The 20386-nt window shown below is 37.4% G+C and overlaps 1 protein-coding gene across 2 annotated transcripts in view; it reads right to left on the bottom strand.

Moving 5' to 3' along the window:
- LOC117415432 (1-phosphatidylinositol 4,5-bisphosphate phosphodiesterase epsilon-1-like) overlaps nucleotides 1–20386 on the bottom strand; it is a 130287-nt gene that overhangs the window by 100295 nt on the left and 9606 nt on the right. For both annotated transcript variants that reach the window (XM_034025761.3, XM_034025762.3), the window contains exon 2: nucleotides 12798–14325. In XM_034025761.3, the coding sequence (XP_033881652.3) occupies nucleotides 12798–14006 (1209 nt within the window). In that variant the 5' untranslated portion in view covers nucleotides 14007–14325. The remainder of the gene's footprint in view (nucleotides 1–12797; nucleotides 14326–20386) is intronic.

The raw sequence follows: 20386 nt of genomic DNA, 5'->3' as shown, positions 1-20386 counted from the left end.
TTTGCAAGCTACATAAATGTGTTCCCTCCTTGTGCGGAGTCTGTAATAAGTTCTAGCTTTAAACACATTTAACTCTGGAAATTCAATATTCAATTAATGAATGCATGTTCAACTCAACACTAAAATGAGTCTCACTGTCTGCGGTTACTACAAAAGTTGACATTTAATGTGGAATGTAATTAGTGCTTACAAATCTGCTGATCTAAAACTAATTTGCAACTAAAACAAATTAGCAATTGGCCAGGACTTTGTGCTCAAGTCATTACTGTTTTGCAACAGACCATTATTCAATTCCCCAATTTGCATTCCTTCAAGTCAGTATGTGTCAGCTCTATTAAGATTTGATCAACATTTTGAGCACAAGCAGATTTTTAAACTTCTCCGGACTTAAAATGTTTTACTGAAATCAGCGCTCCAGGTTTTGGGTCACAGAGTAACTTACCCTCTAATTTTAACACTGTGAGAGTAAAATGTATTTTCTGTGGGTAAAATGCAACATTACCTTGAAGTTATGAGTAATCTCGATAAATACTGTACAATCTTTCATGGTAATGGGGTAGTGTGACAGAGAGAGAATGAATCCTAGTCAACAATCTCCCTCCCGACCTGTGAGGGCGCTGTATAACAGGAACAGTGTGCCCCGGACTGGATGGTTTGGCAGTTCATTCCAGGGTCAGTCGGAAGTCGGCCATCCAGGAAGGGGGCGGAGTCACAATACCAGAAGTCATCGCCTTAATGCGGTAGACGATGTATCAGTCATGGATTGGAGGATACGTGATTGCACTCGCTACCGAGGGGGCGTGACTGAAGGTATATCAGGGGACGTGGCCAAGTTCCTTTGTTATGGTTACGGAAAGACCGCTGAAGGAAAATAAAAGCAATGTGAATGTTTTGTATTGTTTTGTCAGTCTAGTAATTGGATTGTTTGTCATTGTATTCCATTTTAACTGCAATGTTTCTTTAAACTACTGTACAACCACGCGTGTGTTCTACAAGGTTCTTTATCGCATTTGACACTGCAAATTAATTACGTTACTTATATTTTAACACTAACTTCTTAAACTCAGTGAACATGTTAAAACTTCATACAGATAAATAAAATAAGGACATGCATAAATACGTTATAAAATAGTTTGTTTACTATTATAGGTACCTTTTTTAGAGGCTGCCTCCCACGATGGTTCCAGTTGGATTTGTAGCTGTACTGGAGTGCTTATGCTTCAACCTGTGTAGCTTCGAATTTTTCTTATTCTTACTGTGATTGGCTGCAAAGACAACAGGACTAGCCAGAGATTGGATAATGTTTGTTGGGTTGGTTTCTCTTGTGTATTATCCTAGTTAACTAAAGATATTGTATTCTGGGAGATGTAGCCTAGTTGCTAGTGGCAGTTGTAACAGAGGCTAAATTAATTATATATTATGAATAATCTAAAGGGGAACTACAACAGAGCAATAATATTTTCAAATATTATTATTTATTTTTTATTTTTATTTGTTTTAATTACATTTTTGTGAATAAGTTGTCATCATAATGGATGTTACAATAGTAGGTTCAATAATAATTCAATGTTATCACTTGCAAGATACCACATCATGTTTGCTGGTAAGGTGGTGTATTAAGAGGATGCTATGTTTTCATATTTGTGATGCTCAATTATAAAAAGGCATGGTTTTTATTATGTTATGATTAGTTATCATCCTGCAAGGTGTAACTGGCCCATGGAAAGAAAGCTTTGGCACAACATTGCAAAGTTAATAGAAAAGTGCTGTGTATTTATTATCACCTGGGATTATATAGTACTGTAATCCCCAGGTTCTGTTCTCACTCTTAGCTACAGTATTTCCCTAAGCATGTGCTGATATGACTAAGCCATGCACAATGCAGACCAGCAACACATCCTCTGTTGTGTTCCTCTCCAGCAGGCCTCATAGAATGCACTGCAATTCTTTCAGTGACCTTTGAGGTGAATTTGTACAAACTGGCTGGTGAAGATGTTCCTTTAGCTTTCCCAGTAGAGTTCATGGGACCAGAAAGATCATTCCATTGTGGACTACTAATTTGGAAACCTAACACCACTGGATCCTGGTCAATTTTCCAGTGCTGCTGTCTGTCATGATTTCTGTGCATATATGTGAAATCCTAATATGTGTTGTGTAATGTATACATTGTATTAGCTGGATGTGTTACAAAGCCGGGAGTAAATCCTACTCCAAAGTATGAACATTAGTCCGTAAGCCAACGTATGGTATACAGAACTGGTGCCTGAAGAATTGATCTTAAATAGTGTATCTAGAATCTGTCTAAATAACCAAATAAATATTGTTGTGGTTTTAATTAAGAAAACACAGCAGAAAAAAACATTAATAAATAAAACTTCCAGGTTTATCAGTCAGTTATGATTTGTATTGCCAGTCATATCAGACACTTTGGACAGATTTATAATGGTGTTTTCACTAAAGCGAACATCACATTAGTGGAAGGCTATATTATACGTGTTTAGTTACCACAGGAGTTTTGTAACATTAACAGATTCAAGTCAGTCATTACAAACCTCCCTGTAATGTATTACAAACATATGGTGAATGCTGCACACTGTAGGGCCCTGATTTTTTTTTTCCATGAATGATAATTAAAAGGACCCTGTGTGACGTAAGTAAAAGACTTCAGATAAGTAGCAAGGAAAGACTTAGACAATTAACATCCTAAAGCAGACAGGGAAATGGCTGCACAGTGTTTCGTTTTAAAAACACAGCACTAAGTTATTATTGTTATTACTATTTGTTTAATTTAGCAGACGCCTTTATCCAAGGCGACTTACAGAGACTAGGGTGTGTGAACTCTGCATCAGTTGCAGAGTCACTTACAATTACGTCTCACCCGAAAGACGGAGCACAAGGAGGTTAAGTGACTTGCTCAGGGTCACACAATGAGTCAGTAGCTGAGGTGGGATTTGAACTAGGGACCTCTTGGTTACAAGCCCTTTTCTTTAACCACTGGACCTCATTCTTTTTATTGAGACACACTGTTTATTTCAATATTGCTGGATTTAATAAACTGTGACTCCTAGCATCATTCATTTCTTAACTGCAATGGTAACATATCAAATGCAAATCTCTTCCAGGATTCGGAAATTATCTGAAACCACAGTGTACTCATTACTTTTGGTTTGTACGGTACAAATATAAGGAACGGGGGGAGGGAAAAAATAAGACTTCAATCACTAACAGCAGACTATTTAAAACAGTGGACAAATTCAAATGTTGTTGGTTAGCAAGCTTGACCCGTTTTAAAATAGAAAAATTAGGTTTTAAAAACTATTTTTTGCAAGCTGTATCTTATGTTGTACCTTTTGGAAAGCTGAAATTGTGTTCCAACTTTGGTGCTAGTAGGAAAAGGTTAGGGGAGTAATTTTGCAAAATAAATAAATGCTTAGTATTTCTCTGCTGCTTAAATCTCATCTCGGGGAGGGGGGGGGGGTAGAAGGTTCAGATTTCTTGCAAGTCAAACATCTCTGCTTTGTGGGTGGTTCGAATCTCTTGATGTTTCTTTTGCGCAGCAGGGTGTAGAGTATGTTTTAAGACGCACTTTTTTAACTAATTTTTTCTTCTAAAAAAAGGCCTGCTTAAATTAAATTCGAGGATATAGTGATGTGTGTATTAGAAATCGGCAACAAAATATATGACTGCCCGAGTACACAAACAGCAACGCGACTGACTGGCAGTTGAAGGGTTCCATAGCAGTTATCCTGCGGATCGGGCACTCTCCTCCTCGATGTAAATACAGCAAGCTTTTCCTTTAGCTATGGCCGTGGTGCAGTAGCCTCGGACTGGCGCTGCTGCATTCTTAAACAGGTGTAGGCTCCCTGGGCATGCCCTCCAGCCAATCAAGACCTTCAGATTAGTTCAGCTCTGGGCAACTCTTCCTGTTTACCACAGCAGCAGCGCAGCTGAACTAGCGACAGGTTCCTCCCTGTCACAAAGCATCAACTTCCTGAGGAATTCGAAGAGAAGCTTTTACAATTTCAGCATTCTAATCAGACCCCCATATTTTGTACTTGCCAAACAATACCACAGTTCACAAAAAAGGAGAAAAAACATTTGTGAGTAATAACAACTGGAATGAGAACTAGCGCATAACTGTAATGCTCTGTGCGCCAGCAGACGGCTGCAAACTGCCCCCACACTTCGTTCTCCTGTAGGAGTAAATGCATCTTTGTAAATGCATCTTTATTAGATTTTTTTTTCTCAAGTTGAGGGTGGGAAATTGGGACTGCGTATTAAATCCAGGGAGGCTGTGTGGTCCAGTGGTTAAAGAAACAGGCTTGTAACCAGGAGATCCCCGGTTCAAATCCCACCTCAGCCAATGACTCATTGTGTGACTCTGAGCAAGTCACTTAACCTCCTTGTGCTCCGTCTTTCGGGTGAGACGTAATTGTAAGTGACTCTGCAGCTGATGCATAGTTCACACACCCTAGTCTCTGTAAGTCGCCTTGGATAAAGGCGTCTGCTAAATAAGCATAATAATAATAATAATAAAATCCAAGGACGTCTTAAATTCAAAAGGTATGCGGTATTCTAAACAAGTTCACTGATGTTAAAAAAAATTACAACTGAATTTTCACTGGAACTGTACCTATATGCATTACTGAATCAATACTTTTCTTTGGAGCTTTTCTACACTTGCATTGTGAATAATTGTTATGCTACTTAAAAACTGTCCAACTCCTGAAAGTACATTATCAAAGGCATTCTCCTACCATAAACTGAAAAAAAGTGAATGGGTGTTACTATGAAACCACAGCACAGTGAAAAGGATAAGCCCAGTTACTTAATGTGAAAAGGATAAGCCCAGTTACTTAATCTTACGGTCTGCTGATACAGTAACAGGCTGTCGATATATGGGTGTCAGCATACCAACATGTCTGTAACAATACTGTCTTAGATAATGAAGTAGTAACGTAAATGAAGACATGCAAGGAATTCCATTAGTGATGAACTTCACCAATTCCCCAGAATCAGTGGGCTACTATAGACAGTAATAAACACAGCACTGGTTAAAAAAAAAGGGCAGGGGTGCTGACCTAGCTATAATCCCCTCCCGTATCTATCTAATTGAAATACTACTGTGTAATCGTTATTAAATAATATAAAATAAGTTACAATGTATGCCTTAAATCAGAAAGTCAACCTTGCCTTAACCAAACAGTCTTGTCAAAGCTTCCTAACTCTTTTAGATTGCATAGGGAAAGGGTTAACAGAAGTAGGGATAATCACTATGTTGTTCTAAGGTTTCTTATTGCTCGGACCTCCAGTGCTATGCTGAAGTGGCTAATCCCCCTGGTAGCACTAATACATTAGTATGTATGTTTTGGCAGGCTTATTTACCACAGGAAATACAAAAAAAAAAATTACACTGGAGGCCTCTTGTATCCATTCTGTTCCTCTTACAATGTCAAGAGAAATTGATAAATAGTACCTTTCCTGGCTTGCAAGTAGGGAACACATCCAATTCATAAACGCATAAAAAGCACTTCAGTTCTAGTCCATATCTATATGTTTGGTTTCTGTGGTAACAGTAAAGGCAGACACAAGCTTTCATTTTGACAGAAGTTCTGATTATTAACCTTTTCAATGGGAACCGTTGTTAGCCAAGTACAGTACTGCAGTGGAGGGAAAGCTGAGATCGGCCATTTCCTTACCACAGAGGAGCAATAAACCAACTCATAAATCCATCTAGATATGTACAGTACAGTGGCTTATTGTGCCATGAGGTGCTGGCAACCAACATATGCACTGCAGTCTGCACTGGTTAATCACACTACTGAGCATTACCACTCTGTAGGTCACTTAAATTAGCAGCTTCTACAGTAATAAGTTATGTTTCTAATGACTTGAAAGATTGTAACCAATGCCCAGCACTATTCCCTATGGGTTTCTGTGGGGCTACAGGGGTCTTTTTATACTTTAGTCAAAGTTTTATTCTTCCTCCAAGAAATGTATCTCAAGAAATCCCAAAAGCAAACATTCAAAGTACCCATTTATAAAACTAGCCGCAATCTGTCTTTGTGTTCTTAAAAGCCGTCAAATACAGTATTCAGTTTAACTTACAGTATTGCATTCAAGCAAGCTCACATTACCTTACCATTGGTTTCCAGAAAAATGGGATAACTGTAGAAGGTATTTAACTCTGTACCCTACTCATTCTTGATTAGTGGACTGTCTGGATATTGCAGTACAATCTTCTAATAAATAAACATCAAAAGAATATTACAGTTGTACACTATATTCCCACCCAATCAAGTTGCCTGGCGACACCACTGCATTCTGTGAACATGTAATAGCACTGAGACAAAACAAAGCATGTTTTTTTTATTTTTTTTTACAGGAAAGCAGCTGGAAAAAAGAAACACTACCTAATAAACTACTCTCCTCTTTTGTTGTGGCTGTGTGTGTGTAACTCATGCTGTGGAGAACAGTTTGGTGTGAGACAATATAGAAAGTGGAACCTCCAAACAGAATACACTGCATATCTATACTGTAGACTCGCACATAGTTTCTTAATCTTTGAAGAAATACAGTATGTGTGCCCTTTATCTTTTCAGTTACATGACATACCAACTATCCCAAATCATCTTTTTTGGCAATAGGCCCCCAGTGGCACTGCATGCGTGAGTAGAGCCCTGTGAAATTATTTATTTTTATTATTGGTTGTTAGTTGCGTTGGAAATTAATTATTTCCTGTGGTTACTTAGTAAAGCCCGTCCACGCAGCATTTGACAGGCTGCACAAAACATGACAATAAGCTGGTTTGTGAGATGATATTAAGAGAGGTCATATCTCAAAGAACCTATGGTGCAAGGCAAGTGGTTTTTGAAAAATCATGATAATAAAACAGGGTATGATATTAAGCTAGGTGATATAAAACAGGTTCATCTGTACACATTTTGACAAACAGACCTCTCACAGAAAAATAATTTAGTTACCATAATTTCTCATTAGCGGCAGTAATGGTAACGTACAGTCCCCCATTCTTTTTAATTAACTGCTTATTTATTTACAGTAAATACTGCCCATGCCCTCTATAAAAATACAGTAAGATAACATCAAAAACATATATTTACACTGGCCCTACTATTGTGGGGCTGTCATAATAATTGTACATGCATCAATCTATCCATTAAAAAAAAACGATAACAATTTTTTATTTCAATCCCATTGCACTGAAGCAGGGCTCCAGTACACAAACTAAGCTTGGGGTTTCTGAGTATTTAAACACGAAGCAAAGAAGATTCATTCATTCAAAACCAAAACCGCATTTGCTCCAGTGCAAAGTTTGCATCACTTGAAATAAATACAAATATAAGCAAACAAGCCCTATTTTCCCCAAAATAAATAAACAGCTAATGCTTAACGATGGTATCTTTAGACTCACATTCCAGCCGACAGTTGCACAATCTGCACATCATTATTTGGTCACCGTCAGCTGCATACATACCCTCTTTGCAACACTGTTTAATTGTTATGCGCAATTTAGGCATTTATGAAACAAACATCTCTTCTCTTCCATCACAATTTTCCCAAACGACTCGCTCCTAATTATACATCTGCGCAAGTGCTAGTCAGAGCTTCTGTTCAGACCATGTCTATGGTAAAAGCCTTGACAGCTACGATTGCAAGTATTTAAAGTTTTTTTTGTATAAACCTAAAACTATCATTCTAGGTTTGCTTTACATTTAGTTGTATTTCGTTTTACATGTTGCATTTCATTTTATTTTGCGTTATTTCGTATTTGCGAAAGAAAACGGGGCTCTACAGGTATCATGAACCATTGGGAATAATTTTTAAAAACTAGTGTTATTGTATCAAATTCGTGGTATAGTAATGAGAGCTTTATTAGTAAACGAAATGTGTCAATTAAATCAATCCGTTAATGCTTTGAAATTGAGTCTGAGGTCGTTAATAAACGCATTTCTCGTTAAAAAGCTTTATTGTCGCAGGTCACCTACATTATTTCCTGTCTCAACGACTAGATAAGGGGAACCCGTTAATCAAAATGCATGTTAACAAGATCAAGAATAATTAATGCAAGCAGAATTCGATGTTATAGAAACTAGTACTAGCGTACAGGGAGGCGTCTCTCCCACCAGCAAGCAGCAGCCACGTGGAAATAAAAAATAATGGGAATATCTATGTTGTGTATAATGTGGGGGGAGTCTGACAACATTACGAAATACGTTCAGGCAAAATCCATGTCAATGATCTCCATCACATTCCTAGTGCATCGCTGTGTCCTTGATGCATGTTCTTCATTCTTGTGTGGGTAAGACACAGCTGTTAAAAGCCAAGGATGCATTCCAAATCTGCAATCACCTAAGGAAACTATTGTAATAGCTAATATGCCGTTTTCTATACCAAGATTTCGTTTGTATAATTCAAGTAAAATCTACAGTAGATGCTGTCACATAATGTACACATCCAGATAGGCTACAGTTGCATTGATAATTGCTTGGTAGTAACATTGCAGTGGATGCATATAATGGTGTATCAGTTTAGAAATACAACAAACGGTCTGTAAGGTTACAAATGGTTAAAATAAGTGAATAAATCTCATTCATAACCACAAGTATAGAAAACTACATAACTACAAATATTGAATTATCGAGGTAGTCTGTAAGAAATCAACCTTGGTCCTGTACACTCTCTCTCTGTATCGTCAATGTCACAGCAGCGGTCTGTTCTGTTTCAATAACAAGCTGCTTCTGGGGCATTGATACACACATTGTTTACTTGAGTCTGTCACCCAGGTCAATCCTGACCCTGACCCGGGTAGAGCATGCCAGTGTGAAAGGGGCTTATATCTTTTACTTAGTAAAGTATAAAACTAAGAATATCTTCATTTTCAGCTGTACCTGTGTCTCTCCATCAATATATATATATTTTATGTTTTGTTTTAAATATTATAATGATAAATTCTGTAATCTATAGCTACACGAGTATTTCTGCATGCAACAGAAAGCAAGCAGAGTAAAGAAGTTGTTTAAAAAGTAAAACAATTGCTTAATACAGTACCTTTATTTTATATGCTTTACTGAAATTAGTCCAAGTTGCTCTTTAGCTAAAGCAGTACACAAGTCTATATGACCGTAAGCCTTAAATCACCCTTTGCTTGAAAAGCAAACTAAGAAAGCTTCCCTTAATCCCATTTAAATGATGGTCTTAAATATTTGTCCACGTATCTAGAGGTAAAGATGTATGGTCATTTCTTGAAAATTTAAAACCGTTTACTTTGCAATACATCTGTGGTGTGCATGGCTGATTGATAATATCCTACCCTTCCTAGTCTGTTTACATAATGGCTTTGTAAACCTAAAACTCATTTAATTCCTACTAAAGTACCATCAGATGTTATTAGCTTAGCTATAGTACCAGAGCACCTGTTAGATGTTAACATATGGACTTCTATTAAGTTAAAGCATATCTGTCTCACAAAAACAAAATAGTAATCCTCTTGTGCACAAAGGCCACAGTGGTAGGCATGGCAGCTGTAACCAGCTATATCTGATACGGTTTTTCAGTATTTGATGGTAAATGATAGGTGTTGTTTGGAAATAGCATTTACTATGTAAGGCCCATCATAGATACAATATCATATTTGTGTTTACAATCCAGCCTCGAAAGACAGCCTTTTTAAATAGGTTGCCAGACAAAGGAGTGACACCCACAATTTGAAATATGGTCTTTTTTTTACCTCCTGGTTCTTTTCTTGTTTTTATGCTTGACCAGCTAAATAAACTAAGCAGTAGTGTATCTGTAATAAAACCTCATGTTACATTTCACTTGGTCTGCCCTGGTTATGTGCATTAGAAATAGTATGCAGAGCTGGCCAGTAGGTTCAAGATGTATGGTGTGTTTTGTATTGCATTGTTTAAAGGAATTAGAAGAATCTATTAGTGTTAAGGTACACTTCCTTTGTAAAAGTTTACCATCCTAATCTATGGTACGAGCATAGCAAAGCCCAGTAAGCGTGTTAAAACAGATGCATCACACTCCTGTAGATAAAAAAGGACAGAGAATTTACTGTACAAAAAAAACTTTGACTGACTGATTCAATCAAGTAAATGCTCATCTGCTAAATTAAGTTCATTGATTTAATTTGAGTGAATCATCTTCCTGTATGTTAACATACAGAATCCTAAATGAGACAAGAACACAATGTTCCTGCTTACTGTAACAGTGAAAATAAGTACATAATAACTTATCTAGACAGTACCTTCTAGGACAAGACTGTTTACAGTACATCATTACAGTAATAGCTGGGATTTTACAGTAATTGGGAGCAATCAGCTGTTTGAGCTAGATCTAAAACTTGAAACGTGTTTTAGTCCGATCAACCCCACTTTTGCTCGACATTCATGTACCTGAGGATCACCAACCTGCATCCAAGTTATTTATTGTAAATTTTATAACATTAACCCGTAGTAAAAATATTAAAATCTTCAGTAGTAATTATTTGTCATGATCAAAGATTTACAAAGTTAGTTGGCCACGGCAATCAAAATCTAGCCTCTTTAAAACGGACACCAGCTTTTTCTAGACCTCAGTGAACTTTAGCTAACACAATCATATTGAATAACAAATCCTTAATTAGGACTGTAATAGCACATCTCTGCTATTTCTATCTTGACAAGCATCTTGCCTGAAATACAAGCAGGATATACTTTTGATTTCACACATCTTAGGATACAAATCTCTTTACAGACATTCTGTTTAATAATTGACTATACAGTGCATTTTCTTTTTGTTATTTGGATGTCAGACTGTCAAAATTACAATACTGCTTAGAAAAGTAGACTCTTCCACGGTTGTGCATGTGTGTCATGTCCAGACTTAAACACCAGGAGATTTATTTTTCTATTGCATAAAGCAATTCTTATGATCTACGTCTTCCAACTGTGCAGATTAGTGCTGGTTTAAAAATATTTCTTGTGCCCTAAAGCAAACAATGACATGACCGTTTCCACATAAGTGGAAATTTGTAACTCAGTATCATAATAACATGTGTATTTCCAGAAGAATTTGTCTACATAAGCTATGTGGAAAGGAGGAAAATGTGACTTGCAATGGTTTGATAAACTTTGATTGTGTGACTAATTAGACCTACCTTTACAGGCCACATATGCATTACCAGCCCAAAACCAACTAGAGACATGTATTATTGTGTGATAAAAAATACTTTCTGACCCATATTTTATATATTCTAAGTTTCTTAAAGCATACAAAAGTAAATAGCATTTAAAAACAAACCACTGACATTATGTCTCGTGCTACAAGCACAGTACAACGGAAAATAAATAATACATAAAAAACACTGTTCAAAGTCTTCCACATTTTTCTTATTTACTGAGATGACATTCGAAAGGTGTTTGTACAAGTCTTTTTTGAGGCATCTCGTTTATCCCGCTGAATGCAAATACGACATTGTGAAGTTTATATCAAGTTTTTTGTTCCTTCTATTTTCATTTTCTTGCTCTTTTAAAAGTCTCCTTAACTTCTTGTCATTGGTCTTAACCACATTGTTTCCAAGTTCTCGTCATTGTTTAAATGTCCATGTCTATTTGTATTTATAATTTTTTCTCAGTTGTACTGTGCTTGTTTTAGAGTGATAATGGCGGCTGTTTGTTTAGTGATGAAGTAGGAACATTTATATTACAAGAATATTTTTTATATATACATGACTATTACAAGGATATATTTTTTTCAACATAGCATTCTGTTTCCATTGCAACACAGAATATAATGGGATAGTCAAAGCCATGATCATAAGGCCTATTGAGCATCGTAGAAACTTCCATTGTTGGCTCCCAAGTGGCGCATCCAGTATAGGTGCTCTACGTGGAGTGCAGGATGTGCCCTATAGCCTGGAGATCGCTGGTTTGAGTCCAGGTTATGCCATCACTGATTGTGGCCGGGAGTTCCCAGGGGGCGGCACACAATTGTGCCGAGCGCCACCTGGGTGGGTTCAGGTCGGCAGGGTAATCCTCAGTTCACCGCGCACCTGTGACTGATGGGGCACCTGCGGGTCGACTGTAGAAGCCACTCAGATCTGTGTTGTCCTCTGGCACTATGGGTCTGGTGTGGCTTTGCTATAGACCTGCAGCGCGAAAAAAGACGACTTGGCAGGACACGTTTCAGAGGACATGTGTTTCTGCAGCCGTTTCCCGAGTCGGCGCTGGAGTTGCAGCGGTGAACCAGGATAAAAATAATAATTTGGCATTTCAAATTGGGGAGAAAACTGGGGTAAAAACCATAGGCGACAACTAAATAAAATAAATAAATAAATAAAAGAAACTTCCACTTGTTATGCACTCTAGCTAGTCCTGTTTTTCAGAATTCCCTGTTATGTACGTATTATTGGAATAACCACATATCAAGAATCTGAGCAATCAGGCCCCTCCTGAGTCTGTTGGTTCACTAATATAATATGAGTCATTGCTGTTAATTATAAAGGGAGGAACTATTTATTTTACATGGGCCTAGTTGCTCAAACTCCTGGCTTCTGATCATTTCAACAACATACGTAATAAAGTGGCGTTCTGTAACCAAGGATTGGGTGCAGTTTTAAACTCTGGTATCAACTCAGGCATATCTGGATACAAAACTGTGAAGGGAGCTGTTCCCAAAGCTTTTTAACACATACACATAACTAACTCAATGGCAAAAAACTCCTTTTTTATTTTTTATTATCTGAAACATTTTTCATGTACCTTTAGCCAAACAAATAAGTTAACTATCCTTACCTCATAATCCTTAAATCTGGCCAAGAAATGGAGCAGCCCAGACGATCGCAGGTCACCAGCCTGAAGCACAGTGATGTTTTCAGTCGCTGACCTGATGTGTTTCTCAAAGACGTTTTGTCTTTTTTTGCAAACAGACTTCCAGGCTTCGTCTCCTATGTGACCTGAAGGAAGTGTCCTCATTATAGCTCTTGTGCCTGTATAAACAGATTTCTTCACCTCCCGGTTATTTTTATAATACCTCCTGACTAGTAGAGTGGAGCGCTCCTTCTTGTTTCGGACAAACTCATCCTCTGGCCACTCTTCCCCGCTGTTATCCTCGTTATTTTGTGGACTTGTGGCTGACTTATGGGTCATTCGGAACTGAAAAGAGCTGCTACCATCACTAGGGTACTTTGTTTTGTGTTTCCAACAGCGTCTTTCCAGACTTGAGTACCCATCTTTAACCCATTGAACACAACTGTGCAACATATCTTGGTTCTGGCAACTTTTTGTAACTTCCATACGATCACAGCCACAGACACCTGTCAAGTCAGCATCTGGGACAGCAGGACAGTCAAATGGCACTGGTAAAGACTGTGCTGTGGAGCTGGGTTTGAGCCTGCGACTCAGACAGGACAATTGCTTCTCCCTTTTCTGGTTGGTGTTGAAGTCCGATGGGTTGTTGGATCCATCCACACAGTTCTCCTCTGACTTTTCCCCTACAAACTGATGTAACTCTGAGGAAAGGCTTTCCATTCCCAACTGTAGCTCATCTTGCAGGGGCTCAACAGTGCTCTCCAGTTCAGTAAGAATGTGAGTCTCCGAGCAAACTCTCCCTTCTACCAGTGGATCACATGTCTTGCACAGCTGGCTGCAATAGAAGCAGCCTGTACTGTCTCTTTGCATTGAGCTGCAGCAGAACTCCCCAGCTTTGCCACCCCAAAACTCTCTTGTCTGGCAGTCGTAGGGTATTCCTGCTTTGGTTGACAGTGGCAGAATATCTGACGCAGATTTGTAGTGTTCTGCCTCTATAATGTATGGCAGTGTTGAAGTGAGACCTCTTTCTTGCTTGGCCGAGTGTCTCCTGGCGTTTGAAGCATTTCGGCTATTTTTATTCCCAGCTGACAAAGCAGGTGTCACATTCGCCTGCCCCAAAGCATCCACTCCCTCAGAGGCCATGCTAACACATAGAGTCGAGATATTCCGCTGGTTTGCTCCGCTAACCTTCATATCATGGAGCAAAAAATTGGGTGTAAATCAACTTGTGTAATCGGCAAATAGAGCATGCAAGCTCAGCGGCTGTGTTGTTAATAGGCAATACAACTTCCACAGCTGTGAAACTCTGGCAGGCAAGACTGATCTTCTGAGGTGGAAGAAGTTCCTGATTTAAGAGCTTGCATATCAAATGTTTTGTTTTCCAGTATTGACAGGCAAGTTGTTCTGCTTGAACATTGAGCACTGTAGAACAGAACGTCACTGAAGCCTCTGTTCACATTTCTGTGTCTCAGTGTTTGTCTTCGTGTGCTTCCAGGACTTGCGTAACCTCTTTCTGAAAAACAAAATGATTTTCTTTCTGTAAATCTATATAGGAGATACTGTAAGTGCATAATAGTTTATCAATACCTAAACTAAAAAAATACATTAACACCTTCTGTATGAAAGCAAGGACGAAGCTAAATATTTTTTGCTGAACATGTGAAATACTGCTAGATTCTTGCTAGTTGTACACAGTATTTAGCTTTTAAAATGTTTACTGGTACACTATCAGCAAAAATTGACAGCATTTTTCAGTTTAGAAAAAAATTAAAGCCTTTATAACTTTTCCAAAAAACATGCAAGAAATAACCCACGGCAGGGTGTGCAGAAAGACAAGCTTTCAACTACCCAGGAAGTGCTGTAAGAATTGCCTTACACAAACTAGCTTTTTTTTTTAAGGAAAAAATTTGAAATATATTATGTATATTTCCACTGAAAAAAATAGTCCCTGAATACATATATTTTGTACTTTTTTATTTGCCATAAACATTACATTGAACATTCCCATTTATAGTAACATTTTCAAGATAAAATGACATCTGAGAATTTAAAGCAGACTGATTTCCCTCATCTGAGGGAGGATTTTGTGTGTGTAGGAAATGATCCTACTCAGGTTTTGCGGTGTTCAAGAGAAGCTGACCAATAATTTCAAAGGCTGTTTTCACATTGATGGTCAGTAACCAGCATCATTTCCCTAGACTGTACATCAGCATTAGATGATATGTGGACTAAACGACTTCCGTGTCAGTTTGCGCAGTGCCGCAGTCCTTCCCGTTCGCGGCGAGCACAATAGAACTCTATGCCAAACCCAACCTTGTTTAAAAGCCCAACGGTTGTGTCAGAAGACAGCAGGAGATATTTTAATTTTGTTTTAAATATGTTTCTGAAATCGGAGGGTAGTGGTGAGATGTATCTGTTGTGTCTAATTTAAAACATCACACACTAGGTCAGTTTTATAAGGCGATATTTAGTTTAATAAGCAGATGCCACTGCTACACATATATTTACTACGTGGTGATTTCTCAGATGGCTTTTGAATAAAGTGTTACTGCTACTGCTTACCTCAGAGTTTTCTTTGTTCTGTTCTCTGACTACAGTATATTTTCTGTAATTCAGAGTTTTCTTTGTTCTGTTCTCTGACCACAGTATATTTTCTGTAATTCTTAGTGACAGATGAAAAAAAAACAGATTGTTGGGTGATTTAAATGCTGTTTCAGTTGTATGTTGACTATTCTACCTACAGAAACACTCTTTAGATAATTGTTACTATTAAGGTGTAGTAATATTAATTGATCAGGTTTAGTAAGTTGGTCTATGATGTCATAGCCGTGCAGCAAGACAATTCTTAACATACGGTCATGTGATCTTGATAAGCTAATCACAGCACTTAATTTATCCAAGCCATTTTACAGTGTCACCGTTAATACACACTTCCACCTCAGTACAGTACATATCAGTCGAAAAATTTCGAAAAGTTACTATTCTACTGCTCCTGACAGCCTATAAAATGAAAGTTGACCTTGATAAAAGGCTGAACGCAACACATTTTCTATGATAACAGGAAAAAAGTCTTAACCAAAAGACATATTGAGAGGCATGGATTTTACTAGATTAATCTGTTTACCATTTCTGTCTACCTCAAGATGGGGTGTTCTGTAGCTAGCCTGTTTGAGAAGTTCTGCTCAGTCAGAAGTATTTTTCACAAACCACCACTATAAGGAGTCTTACCCTGCAGCTGTTTCAACAGTCAACTCAAGACAGGACCAAAAAAAGATTCAAAAGAAATGTGTGTGTGAAATGCAAGGCCTCTGCAGGAGAGGGTAGTTTACAAAGGGCAAGATGCAGGAGAAGGAAAACAAGAGATATGGCATTGCTGGCTTCTAATGGGACTCTACAGCAAGCGACAAGACTAGACTTTTGAGTTCAGTTTTATTAAAACCAGGATAATCATTTTCAGATCCACATGCATACACATTAGTGTTATACAATCCAAACCATACAAGAAAAAACAAAAACAGCCGACAAGCATATCAAAACATTCAAGCAATGACAACATATATATTTCAAGAGAAAAAGAAAAAAGCAATTGGAGTAACTTTTAGGGCTTTAAATGCTTTTCATAATCCTCCTTCTGCATCAGAAATGATGCAATAACAACAATATATACAGTATGCTGCATTTATAGTTAATTTAAAAGATAATCCACTCTGTGGCAGATGTTTAATAATAATATTATTATACCTTGTGAAAGAGTACTCAACATGTCTTAACTGAACTGTACAATATTTGAATTGTTTAAAATGTAGAGAAATGTTTGCTTATTCACAAGATTATAAAAAAAAGAAACATCAATCTAAATAAGCCAGTTTGTGTGGTAAATGTAGAGTTCATGCAGTAAGCCCTTATACCAGCAAAGCCTTTCGTGCTGCATGGCTATTGAGGACTTGTAAAAAGTTTTCATTATTACTCTAAAAACAATCAATCATGTTTCTAAAAAAACAAAAAAAAACAAGCCTGTATCACACACTGACTCTTTAAACATGCCAGGCAGTTTCCTGGTAAATTCTGCTTTGTCATTCATCCAGGTGTGAATGGGAACTTTAGATATTAATAAATTATTTCTTAACTAAGAGCATGCAGATTTGTTTACTCTTCCCTAAAGTGTGCTTATGAAATTTCCAAAAGAAAGTTGGTCCTTAAAGAGTCTACACTTATTAAAGCATCCAGTTCTTTAAACATTCAAGAACTAACTGTGAGATAAAACAATTGGAAACTAATCAAGTACATTTCAATTGCAGCTAATACCTTTATCAGTGAGTGGTGTTAGAACCCTTTCATGCATGGTAACTTCATATGGAGACAGATAAAAAATAAATAAATAAAACACTATCTTCTACTCTTTATATGGGGACGGATGGAAGACGCAAATGCACGATAGCCTCATATGACGATGCCGTTCCCCCCCCCCATATAAAAGCAATGGAAAAAAATAGAAAAAAACAAATAAATGAAAAATATTTATTGTGCCCAAACAACTTTTTTCAGCTATTTTCACTATCTCTTGCGTGAAAGGGTTAAGTGCTGTGACGATTGATATAAATTGCCCTCCCCATTGTTACATGAATGCGTGTGTCTGATTGGGGGTCACCTGAGCCAAGGAGGGAAAGGAAAACCATTTAGATTGGGGGAAAATGTAATAGCAATTATTACCAACATTTTATTACACACAGTGAAAACACACAGGTGATTCTCCTAGCACAAATCTAGACACGATACAGCCTGCATCATCAGGAATTCTGAGTCTCAAAGCCTCTATCAAGCAAGGAAACCACAAACAAAGTCCACCACTACTTTGAAGATCATTGTGAAGAATACGTTTTCAGAGTTTTAGAAATTGAAAAAAGAAATGTGCAGTATGTGACCGACACGGCAGGCATACTACAATAGCTTCTCTCTGCTGTAGCGACTATCCAAGATATTTAGGCTAGCACGGGGCCATCTGGTATAAAGCTACCGATTTCAATACATAAGAATAATTCATGAAAAACTATTTCTACATCTGGTAGACTCGCTATGAAGACGATTTAACATCAAAGTCTCCCGGTTTTATCTGTACTGTAACACCACTTCAATCTATCAATTTCTTTATGTAAATTATTGTTTGATGTTCCTCTTGGTTCTTGTGCTTTTATATGATGAAAAACAAAAACATGTGTATATACTTAAAAAAAAATTATATATATATATATCCTTTTTATCATAGGAAAGTACCAATATCTGCTACCCACTAGCTGAACCAGATGTAGTTTGGCTCTTATTGCTGGTTCAGTGTCTGAGAGACTGATTAAAGGCTGTGCTACGTTGTTTAACTGAAAGATTCGGGTAAGGAAAGGGTTACAAATATATAGGGTAGGGTGGGGCTATTTCACTAAATTCTTAAACCCGCCTGGTCAGTTTTTGTTCCTGTTTCTGACATTGCTAGAATCAGGGTTGGTTGATTTAAATCAAGTCGATTTAAATCACTGATTTTTTCATTTACTACCTATTTTATATAGTTTCTCAAGGAAAAGACACAAAATTCTGATTCTGTGGCGCATAAATGGAGCGAAGATGTAAAAAAAATAAAAATAGTGCACTGAAATGGTATTCTGAAGACATGTCTTGCCCCGTTATAGAGCGCCTGCCCCATTATTAATACATTCGCCGAAGCGATTCTGATGACAGTGCAATGGGGTCCCAAATAGACAATTGTACACTGTGTTAAGACCCTTTGAAACCAGGTTTATTTAGTGGGGCAATCAGGAACGTTAACAACTGAACACACTATAAAAAGTAAAGTAGTGCTAATGAACAACTGTGTGTGTTTGGACTGACACAGAAAGAGGAAATCAAAGAAAATAATGACTGGGATGAGTGAGGTGGATTTTTCTCTGACATACTCCATCGCTATTCTTGTTGTTCACATATTGTAGTTCACATTTAGAGGATGCCACAATGATAAATAATTTGCTTTATTTGTGCATTCATTTAAGATTGAGTAATTTAGTACGGTATGCAACTATTCACAAACTACCATTTCCAACATCCTTAAATGTTGTTGAAGCTGACACCCTGGGATCCTTCAAGAAGCTGCTTGATGAGATTCTGGGATCAATAAGCTACTAACAACCAAACGAGCAAGATGGGCTGAATGGCCTCCTCTCGTTTGTAAACTTTCTTATGTTCCAAAATTTACAGTTTGGAGGTATTGTAGAGCTACAACTACGGTACTCCAAAAAAAATTCCATAATTAAAAAATAAAAAGAAGGAAAAATAAAAAAAATAATCGATTTAAATAAAAAAAATCTGATTTAAATATATAAAAATTTGCCAACCCTGGCTAGAATACATCATTGAAAAATGTACAATTGAGAACATGTTCTACAAGAATGGTATACTATAGTAAAAGTCAACTTGTTTCCTGTTCTTTTTTAATGCTATTATAACAAGCTCTCTGATAATGTACAATATAGGTCAAAGTGCTCCTTTTTCTCAAATCTACATCACAATACAAACACGCTGTGATACCTACTGCGTGTACACCCTCAAAAGCACAAGTAGGGCCTCTTGTTGAATAAATTAGTACATTATTATTATTTATTATTATAATGAATTAAACAAGTAGTTGCAGGTTATAGACAGGAAATATCAATCTTACATTGCATGGTCTGCCATGTTCATGAAGTCTTCATCTGTTTATTGTCAGAATTCAGAACACGACAGAAAGCAGCTCATTAATGTGTAAAAAGGGCCGGGCTCACTCAGACAGCTCATAACAGTCATTTTTAATGATCAAAAATGAGCAGCTGAAGGCTGTGCCTAGCTTTTACGAGAGTCTGTATAATATTACATTAAATACAATTGTAAATGTCAAAATGGGACACAACTACTGTAGGACAGAAGAATGTTCTTTCACAACTGGATCTGTTTCTAAAGACACTATCTGAAAAACAAGCATTTTAACTGTTGCAGTCTTTACATTACACAACATTCAATACAGGTCCTCTCAGTGAACTCATTGATTCTAAGGTAGTTCCTGCCGTACTCAAGTCAAGCTCACTCATACTTTTGCAATACTCACCAGCCTATACTTCCCAATGGATCAGCTTAACCATCCTTTGAATTTGCAGGACTCTCAATAAACTGACCATCACTTTGGCAAACTAAATAAATTCACGCATTTTCGAGCTCTTCAAACTGCTTATCTTCTGCATTTATTTGTATTAGCCTCCGCCATCTGGTCTGCATTTCATTATTATCCATGAAGACGGATTCAACATTGCAAAAGCAAATATTTCCACAAGAAGATAGGGGGCAGTAAGCTGCCAATCAAAATATGTTAGGCATTCTCCACAGCATTGCGAACTTCCTTCAGTCTTCTGTAAATATCAATAAACATTTGCATTCTACACGCAATGGTTGCTGTGCGCTCCCCACTTCTTCAATGAACGTGTGCAACAACAGGGTTCGAAATTAACATTTCACACTCATAGCCACAGTGGCGGGTACGTTTTTGTACACTTAACACTTTGAAT

Source organism: Acipenser ruthenus, chromosome 7 (genome assembly GCF_902713425.1).
Source record: "Acipenser ruthenus chromosome 7, fAciRut3.2 maternal haplotype, whole genome shotgun sequence".
Classification (NCBI taxonomy): Eukaryota; Metazoa; Chordata; class Actinopteri; order Acipenseriformes; family Acipenseridae; genus Acipenser; species Acipenser ruthenus.
This window is presented reverse-complemented; position numbering and strand designations above follow the sequence as displayed.